The sequence below is a fragment of the Pezoporus wallicus genome, unplaced genomic scaffold (assembly GCF_028554395.1).
Source record: "Pezoporus wallicus isolate ANWC-B61680 ecotype Strahan unplaced genomic scaffold, APGP_CSIRO_Pwel_v1 contig_2025, whole genome shotgun sequence".
In the NCBI taxonomy this organism is placed as follows: domain Eukaryota; kingdom Metazoa; phylum Chordata; class Aves; order Psittaciformes; family Psittacidae; genus Pezoporus; species Pezoporus wallicus.
In genome coordinates, this window is record NW_026640253.1 from 2,610,133 (window position 1) to 2,620,298 (window position 10,166).

The 10,166-nt window shown below is 38.6% G+C and overlaps 1 protein-coding gene across 8 annotated transcripts in view; it reads left to right on the top strand.

Moving 5' to 3' along the window:
• The window catches only part of TUB (TUB bipartite transcription factor), a 160,987-nt gene extending 155,868 nt beyond the window's left edge, over nucleotides 1–5,119 (top strand). For all 8 annotated transcript variants that reach the window (XM_057418258.1, XM_057418253.1, XM_057418259.1 and 5 more), the window contains 3 exons: nucleotides 1,876–1,974; nucleotides 2,376–2,547; nucleotides 3,788–5,119. In XM_057418258.1, the coding sequence (XP_057274241.1) occupies nucleotides 1,876–1,974; nucleotides 2,376–2,547; nucleotides 3,788–3,921 (405 nt within the window). In that variant the 3' untranslated portion in view covers nucleotides 3,922–5,119. The remainder of the gene's footprint in view (nucleotides 1–1,875; nucleotides 1,975–2,375; nucleotides 2,548–3,787) is intronic.
• The last annotated feature ends 5,047 nt before the right edge of the window (nucleotides 5,120–10,166 follow it).

The window sequence follows — 10,166 nt, forward strand, 5'->3', positions numbered from 1 at the left end:
ACTCTGAAGAATATAGTCCTGTTTTTTTTTTCAGAGTGATAATACGGCTTGTTGGGAGGGAAGTGATTCAGTGCTATTATTGAATTTTACCTTGAACAAAGTCTAAAACCAGTTAGCATCTAAATTAGTTGTATGTAGCATAACTGCAGCTTGGTGAGAAGAAAAGCTTGTAAGACATTACAGAGAAGACTAAAACTGTCAGTAGTTAGTGGAAAATAAGCTTAAGCATGAATCTTTTCTTAGAAATTGGCCCCTGCTGTGCTGAGTTTCTCCTGCTTATAAAATGTGCTGGCAGTCGTTTTAGTTTGAGTCTCACCATGATGCAGAACCAAATATAAATTTCTAAATGAACTGATAGCTTTGGTTTACTCTGCCAAAGGCCATGACATAAATGATTCAGAAAAGAGGTAGGATCTTCCCTTTAATGTACAGACTTACGGAGATATATGGATATACCTGGATTGCTTCAACAGTATTCAGTAAAATAACTCAGTGGAATTGTTTTTTGCATGCATGAAAATCTTTAATGGGTTGTGTGAAATCTCCAGATGGTTTGCTGAAACAACCAGTTATTTCAAAGGTCTGATGGATGACAGAACTTCTGTGCAAGTAAACCTTAGGCGGGTATTTTCAGATGTTTACAAGGAGCAGAGATGCATGGATTTTTATTTGTACATGTAGAGTTATCCTACAAAGTTGAGTGTTCCTTAAAATCAGGACACCTTAATTAAAAATATAAAAGCAAGGATATCTGAAAATGTCACTTCTAAATGTCCCAGTGGCAGAGCCACAGCAGCTGGAGCACAGGGGTGGCATTTTGTAGTATGTTGCTGGGAATAGCGCCAATGGGAATTTCCTTCCTGAGGCTCCTTAGTGTGTGTGTGTCCACAGCCCTTCACTTGGAAAGATCAGGAGGGGAAAAATGCGTGTGACTGAAAAAAAAATAAACAAAAAGTAAGTAGCACAAAACATGAGGAGATGAACTTTCAGAGATGTCAGTGTTTCACTTACCTGATTCATGCAAGAACAGGGAACTGGGTTTTACTGAGTGGATTGGAAATACCACCCTTTATTTTTTCTTTTTCAAAAGTAGATAGATGATGACTTGCTGAAATACATGGCTCTAGTTGCTTCTGTGGAGAAAAAAAGTCAGAAGCATAAAACTTTAGGTCCATTTAGATTTTAGTGGTTGTGTTTTGAGAGGATACTGTGGAGCGCTCCTGTAAAATGCTGGTCAGAAAGGCATTGAATCATGTTTATTGGAAAAAGTTGCATTTTCTGTGGATTTATTTTTTCTGCCTTTGTTTCTTTACTTTCCCTGCCTTCACAGCTCAAAAATTTGCATTCATGCTAATGTGTTTGTTTTATACCATGCTTGTCTCTAAGTATAACATATCTGAAGACTTTGAGAACCACAGCACTGCTAACAGATGCTCTTACTGGCAGCTTCTTCTTGTTTGCTTTTGTGCTGGCTCTGGAATAAATGGAGTTGATCCCATATATTTAATTTTGTCGCTCATCAAAATGTGTGACTGCATTTTATGATTTTTAAATTATAACCACTTTATTTTAGGATCTAGCAGTAGCCAAGCAATCTGGTTAGTTCATATCCTTTTTAACAAAGGACTAGGGTTTTTTTTAATTGTATTAAGGTTGCTGGCAGCCGATGCTAGGAATGTTTTTTGCATTTTTCCTGTTGTCAGAGCTTCTAAAACAAAGTCAGAAAGTTTGGCAGTGCCAGCGAAGGTAGGAGTTTCAAGATGTTTTTTGAGTTGACCAAGAAATAAGTCCCCTGGGCTGCCACTGTGTCTCTCTACTGAAGAAATTAACTTCAAAAATACAGAACATGCTGAACTGTTTTAAAAACATTTTTAGGAAACAAATGTCTTGGGGTTTAAAGGACCACGCAAAATGAGTGTGATCATACCAGGAATGAATATGGACCATGAAAGAGTTTCCATCAGACCACGAAATGTAAGTCATACCATCAGCCAATGATAAAAAATACTTGAATTCTTTTTCAGTTTGAGTTGGTTTTTTTTTGTATTGCTGAAGATTCAGAGGTTAAAAACATTTGAATAATTGAAGAACAATGTGATGGGTGACTAGTCCTGTGACTCACAAAAGTACTGCAAATAATAATGTAGTTAGATAACAAAAGGCAGAACTAATACTTTTGAAGCTGTGGAAAGGATTCTAATGCACATTCTCATTAAGATACTCCAGAATTCTCAGTTTAATTTAGTGATGCCGTTTTGGTGGTTGAGGGTGCCAGTTTAGTCTAGGGTTTATGAATGGTTTTGTTTTGTGTGTATTAATTTACTTTTTGTCTTGTGAGAGTGTTAAACTGAAGTGTGTATCTGTGGTGTGTGCAGGAACATGAGACGCTTCTTGCAAGATGGCAGAACAAAAATACAGAGAGTGTCATTGAGCTGCATAACAAAACACCAGTCTGGAATGATGACACACAGTCCTATGTTTTAAATTTCCATGGTCGAGTCACACAGGCCTCAGTGAAAAACTTCCAAATTATTCATGATAATGATCGTAAGTATAGCTCTAACATGTAGAAACACTACTGCTTTCACAGTCTGACAGCCATTCTGCCCTTACTGTCGTTACTTGAGTGAGTTTAGTTTATGTGGGCTGCTCTGCCTTGTGCCCATGACATTGATGCAAGTTAGGTGTTTAAATGCTTATGCTGGAGATGGGTGATTCTGCTATGTGCTGTCTTAGTTTTCTTCTTTGGCTGCCTGGCTTGTGAACTGAGCACTACTGTAAGAGTTGTTCCTGCTCTCAGAGCTGCAGTACTTTCAGTCAGCAGTGCCAGTATCACTCCTCTCAAGCACAAGTATCACACAATCCTTCCACGCTGAAAGTGTCAGGACTGCTTTTCACTCCATCACTAGGACCTTACCAATGTGCTGCTTTCTGCCAGAAGTGTGCAGTGCCCTTTTTTCTCAAGCTTAGGTACAATTGTTGGAGCAAGGATGAAGACAATTGCTCGAGTGGAGTGATGCTGCCCCACTTTACGCTCACTGTGGGCAGGCAATAGTCAGTAGGTGCTGGAGCGCACTGGGCTGCACTAGTTCTGTGCTTAGACTGTAGGGAATATTGCAGTATGTTGAAAGTGGCTGTCCTGATCTCTGAGAGCAATGCTGAATTTAAAATGGTGGTGTATTGGTGTATGCATTTCCTGCATTTTATAAGGTGAAACAAATATACCTGCTTCCACAATTAAACATTTAAAATTTTGAATGAGGCTGAGATTTCGTTTTGCATGATAAAGAGTACAAAAGGGGAAAAAAGTTGAGAAAAAATTCATGAAAATGATGTAACAAGGAGACATGATTAGGTCTTGATCACAGTCATGCATTTTCTTCTCCCGTTATCCTTGCTTGTCCACTTGCCTGAAGTTAAGTGGGAATAGAATTAATTGGTTCTTGGTACACATGAAACTTGCACTAAATCTGTATAAGAGCATTCTATACAGTAGCAATTTTCTCTCTGTACTTACAAAACCCCCTCTTTATCTGTGCAATTTTTTTGTGAGTAGCAAGTCTTGCAATCTTTTGTCACTCAGCTGTTCCTCACTCAAGCTACCCTTGCTTCTCTTTGATACCAGCACACCCACTTGCATGAATAAGTGTTGTGAAGTTTGATGAGTGAGCATGTTTTGTTTGTATTTTGTTGAAGTGGGCCAGGGGATGATGTTGAATGCATACTTACTTAGTAAGGGCTGCAAACAAAAATAATGCTTTGTCACCTTTTATGTTGTTTCTTGCAGCTGAATATATAGTGATGCAGTTTGGCCGTGTGGCTGAGGATGTGTTCACCATGGACTACAACTACCCAATGTGCGCACTACAAGCCTTTGCCATTGCCCTTTCAAGTTTTGACAGCAAGCTGGCTTGTGAGTAAAGGGGCATGGGTGAGCATCCTCTCAAAGGAAGCAGTTTGCTATATGATTCCCAGTTCCTGCTGATGTCACTTATGGTCCATACTAAACAGGGCAGGGAAAATGTAGTTGTGGAGGATCACTCTATTGCTGAAGAAAAAGTAAAAGGAATCTTCTAAAAATTCAGGACATTCAGGAAATATGTTTCCCTATTTTTTTTTTCTGTCATATTTTTATGGAAGTGACATCAAGTTTGTGTAAATAGAAGTTCTTTCTCATGTCCTTGAATATGTTATGGAGATGTGCCATGATGTACTGTACCGTGGCTCTAGTAGCACCATTATAATGGTGTCTTTTTTAAATCCAGAAAGGGCGCGCACGCTCGAAAAGTTCCTTTTTACATATAAGAATTATTCTGAGGCTGCAATCGTACCTCAAGGTTGCATTCCTACGTCGACTAATCAGAGCTTCACATCAGCCAACGTAAAAGAAAGATCACAGAAAAGATGCACTTTTTTGAATGTGCAAGGATCTCGTGTAGTATAAAGCAAAGTGTGAAGGTTGAAAACCTATACTGGACTGAACTTGATGCATTGCTATTGCATATGTAGTAGGGCATGATGAATTTTAATTGCAGTAGGAGGAAATGGAGAAGTAGTAAGCACAAAACAATGTTGCACAAGTCACTTGAATTCTAAGCTGTTATTATGTTTTAACATCTACATGCTTTTCTAATGTTTCAAATGAAAATGTGTTTGGAGTGCAGAAAAGGAAAACATCTAGATGCCAAGAAAGCATAACTTATGTTGAATTTGGCATGTCGTCTGTTAGGAGTTTATATCCTTGTAATGCTGTGGTAATTCAAACACATATTTTGTATGAAGTGATGCAAACAGTTGGATAAAGGCTCTCTGCAGAGAATCTTATTATTTTGACCAGGCTGTGTAAAGCTGAAGAAGGTAAATGGAAATATTTTATTAAATTTGTCTGGCCTTTTCGCGATTTTACAAGTTGTTGATTGCATTATTTGAACTTTCAGCAGCAACCACTTTTCATATTTATTTCCCATTGTAAGAACATTTGAAATCGATTGAAACTGTGTATGTCATTCTTTAATGTAAATGTGCCAGCTACTGAGCTAAATCCTTCTAGGCAAATGTAGTGTATGCCACATACAAATGAGACACTAGCAGGACACAAAATAGCTTAAAATAGTGTGGATTTTTTTTTTTCCTGATTTATCTGGAATATATAAACAAATACCATTTCAAAACTCAAGCAAAGAATAAGCCATTCTCTTCTGAACATTTCAAAAGCCACGAGCTGTAACTGAAAACACACTGTAAAGCACCTTTAAAAATAACGAGTCTTTCTCCCATGTTCTGTACAATGTTATCCTTAATGGTGCACAAAATAATAGAATTTATATGTAGCTCACCCAGAAGGATACTGAAATGTCAATGAAGTAGTTGTGTTTTATACTGTGTGTATTCAGGTCCCCTTTTTTAGTCTCTACAGACTCTTGCATTGCACAAACAAAGATTATGTAATGAGAAAAATGAGATCAAATCTGCTTGTTTCATAAGAGATAGGCCATAAGGAGAGGTTGTGCCATTTGGACTGTTTAATTTCAACTAATAAAAGAAATCCGCTCTCTTCTTCACATTTGCCTTCAGGTGTCCTTCCCAGTATACAGACAAGGAAATTTCAGATAAGAGATGGAAATAAGTAATTGCCATCATTCTTTCTAATATTTTTTAAAATCTATTGAAAAATGTCAGCTGGCTTTGAACAGCATTTTGTTGATGGACTCAGCCTATCAAATGTCATCTTTCAATAATAGGAGGCTCTTTCATTGTTTTATTTATTCAAATCTTGTTGCAAGAAGCCTTTCCATGCAGTGGTATAAAATGGAAAGACACCTTTTGTTTGTGAGGAATGAGCGGTCAGTTCCCTCAGTGAATGATCAAAATTCATGATCATGAGCTGCTGTGTGATACTGAGGCTTTGCACATGGATGCTTTGCTTTCCCCTGTAGTTGGTGGTTTCTCACCACTTCACACCCCCATCTATGATCTCACTCTGGATTTTAACAGAGAGGCCCTTAGGCCTCACATCAGTCTTTAAAAACCAGCTCCAGTGATAACCAGAATTTTTGTTTAGACTGCTGCAAAACCAGACAGGAATTCCCACTGCTGGTATTTAGGTGTGATGTGCATTTAAAGAATCTGCAGCATGGGAAGGGCTGAATCTGCATGGCTTTCATTCTGTGGCTCTCCTGTCATGTTTGCTTTAAAGCCTGAAAAAGTGGCACCTGAGAGTTTCCTGCCTCTCCCTGTGCGCAACACTGTGTCAAAGGAACCGAGCGTCATATGGTGCAAATAACACAATCTGCTGGCTTTAATAGTGGAAGGTTTTGGTTTAGGAAGGATTATTTTGAACATAGATCATAACAATGGTCTGGCTTGCATCATGGCCCCACAGGGAATTGGCACAAAAAGGAAGCTCATGTGCAGTGAACTCCTGCACAAGGGTGAGAATGAGAGGCTGGGGAAAGGCAGAGTTCAGTTTCCTGGGACAGTTTTGCTGCCAGCACATTGTGTAACTTCACTCTCCCTGTATGTTCTTCCCAGCCAGGTTTTTTTTTAACCTGTAAGCATGCTGGGAGGAAAGTGGTGACTCAAATTCCCATCACCTTAACAGAATCATACAGGGACATCAGCCAACGAGCTGCTGAGGAAAAAATTCACCACCATAAATTGAAGTCACTAGAGGGGGATGTTAACCCAGGACTAAGAGGAATGAGGAGCTCTCATTAAATCTGGTTCAGTTACAGTAGGATTGTGCCTAGTGGCCATTGCCAAAACCCTAATTCCTCACTGATGTTGAGCAAGGGACTGGGTTCTTTTGATTCACTTGACCATTGCCATCTGCTCCAGAAGCACTTGCTTTTTATTGAGCATCTGTATAATTTCCAGTGGACATTTTCTGATGCAGATTGCTTTTGGTGGTATCACAAGTTTTCCAGCACATCTCCGAATTCTGTTTTTCTAACTAAAAAGAACTGTCGTGGTTTAAACCCAGTCACTTGGTAAAGTCACAACATGTTCTGTCTTAACACACAGTCATACCTGAAATTACTCATAAAGTGTTACTCAAAACTCACAAAGTTAGTTTTTCCTCCACACCAGTAATAAAATCTTGGCACCAGTATGTATTTTCAGAGCTATATGCATGCTAAGTAACCAAGGAGCAGTTAGTGGCACACTCACATTAGTAAGAGCTTCTGTGGGGCCTTCATGTCAGTGTGCATAACCTTGTTTACTTTGTGTCACAAAGAATATCATGGCACTGAGCTGTGTATTTCCATCACACAGTCCTAGTGAGTGTTTGCATACGGTAGATTTAATATTATTTAAAATCCCAGTATCGATGATTTTTTTGCACCTGCTGTTGATTTTGGCAGAGAGTTGTAAACAACTTCCCTGTCTGAATTGCTTATAGGCAAATAACTGCATGCTTTAATGAGAGTTCTTAATCTAACTTGTCACTCTGTTTACATCAAACAGTTTCTCCCTGGCCCGTTATCTAGTTTTCTTCATCTCTGATGTTCTCTTCCTTCTCATTCTCTTCACAATCCCTTTATCTTTTCCGCAAGGATGTGCAATTCAAAAGCGTCTGACGATATTACTCAGTGATCTCTCCACAGATGAATAATGCCTTTGGTGCACATCCAATGATGCCTCAACAACAGAAGCCTGATCGGAGTGGTGAATTTAGCCCTTCAGCTTTTCAGTGGAGTAAATTAACACATTAAAAGGTAGCAGATAAAAAAGCTTGCTTAAAATATAATCAGAATTTTTCTCAGTAAACATTCAGTAACCAGAGTTTTCAAACCGTTAGTTGCAAATCAATGAGCAGCACTGTCCACAAGCCTGGAGGCAGGCTGTTAGATTGCCTTTGTAGTGCTGCCTTATTTTTCCTTTTTCAAAAGGTTGAAAGTGATTCTGTGAGCTGAAGTGTGTTGATGTCCTAAAATAGAGTTTATTTTTTAGAAACTAGAAATCTCCATAGATTTCTCTCTATATATATAGAATAATATATGGCCATAAAACAGTAATGTTGTCGGCCATTGTTAGGAATTCTGATGCTAAGAAGTCTGTGAGAATGGTTTTGCAATAATGACTGGGCAAAGCTCTTACTATTCAAGTTGCCTTACAATAGTTCTGGAGTTCCCAGCTGGCTGTCCTCGTGAGGTACTAGAACTGAAGGAGCTTTAGTAAAAAGGGCTCTGTAACAAAATCTGATAGGTGCACAATTGAAAAACGTTGTGGAGTCAAATGACGCCAGAGTTTTATCGGTCACAGTGAATCAGTGCCATCAATTCAGATTTTCTCATTTTTTGCTCCCTTTTGATGAACAAAAGGAGAGACTTTCAGCAAGCAGAGCTATCAGAGAGGTCTCTACAAGTATTGAGAATTAGTCTACTTTTCTACCTATAAAAATCTGACTCCTACCTGAGTGCTGCCCATTAAAAAAGAAGGAAATCATCCCACTCCTTAGTATAGAAAATCACTCCCAGTTCTTATGTCTTAGCTTTTTACAAATTTTAATTTTTTTTAAACTTAATTTATTAGTGACTTCACATAAGTATACAACAAGGAGTGCATATCACATGGCAAACAAGAGTTCTTGCCCTGAAGAGATGATGACTGTAGACCAGTATTTATCTTTGATTACTCTAGTCCGATAGGACAGGGGGTTGCCTGGTGTTCCAGGCAGAGAGAGATTCTCCTGATAGGTGGCAGGTGTCAGGAAGATTTTGGGTTTGATCCTGTGGCATTCTAACTAGTTCTCCCATGCTATCCCATTGCTCTCCTAAAACATCATTTGCAAGTTTTTTCCTCATTTTTAGAGGAGCATGTGTTCACCAACAAAGTAATTGTGGTAATTGGCAAATAAGGACAGCAAATGTGATAAAGCAGCAGTCATATAACCTGCTTAGAACCTAACTATAACCTTAATTAGAATTGTAGTCTGATAAGTCTCAGATTTATCAAAAGGCCTCATAGGTTGCTAGAAGAAAGTAGTTTTATACATATAAATCTTGCACTAGAATTACTTTAACTGTAGATGCAGGCTTCCCTTATATGTGCTGCTTGATGAAAATGGGTTTCGGTTGTTCTTCATGTATGAAATGTACCTACCAGGGTTCTGCTGTGTGTTTGAAATTAAGTAGGTATTTTTCAGTTCTTTCTGTTGCTTGCCAAAGAACTAAGAAAAGGATTTGCACAAAACTTGATGCTTTGTTATTTTGCTATAAGCTGTAGCTCAGTAGCTGATACTCACAAATGCCTGTATATTGGATGAAAATGCATTAAAACTTATATGTTGTATTTTATTTAACTGCCCTGAAATTTTAAATTCCTCTTTTTCAGTAAGGGTATGTTTATCCATACCTTCACTGGGAAGACTTGAATTAACTCTCTGTCTTGAAACTGTTTAATGGAACCAGTACACAGATTTCCTGAATTGCTTTAGGAAGAGGACACATTTCAGAAAAAATCATGCTTATGTTCTTGAGAAAAAAAAGCCCTTCCTATTCACTTTGTAATTGGATTACTCAGTAACACTGAAAGCTTATCATGGTTTTATTCACGTCTACAATGGCAGTTTGAAAATTACTCTGACAAAAGCTTGCGAGCACATGAACTGGAATGCAGTCCTACTTGAGAGCCAGAACCAAGCAGTACCAGTGAATGTTTGTGCGTCTATTCTGTGCCTAGGTACTGACTGCATGCAAAAAAGGCCCTGAAGCGTTACAAATGTGTGTTAAAATCATCTAGTCTTTTAGGCTGTCCAGCAGCTGAGAGAACACAGGCCTGCAAATCAGGTCACCTGGGTTTCAAACCCAACTGACTGTGTGACTGTGCAAATCTTGTAACCTCTTTGTGCCTCAGTTCCAATGAGTTGAGTGGAAATAATGGTTTTGCGGCCTGCCTATGTCTATCCCTGTTCTGCTGAGAGGCTTCTCAGGAGGGTTTCAAGGCTGGTGGGTGGCAGGAGTGGTTTGTGTGCTCAGTAACCTGTTTGATTCTCACTGAAGGAACCGCAGTAAAATATGAAAAGTTTTCTGGCACCTGTGTAGAAACTGAATAGCTAACTAATGTCTTAAGATAAAATCTTGACACTGTTGAATTCTATGGAAATCTTGTCACATTTTAATGAGGCTTGAATTTTTAAACTTATATAATTTTTGGTCACTAAA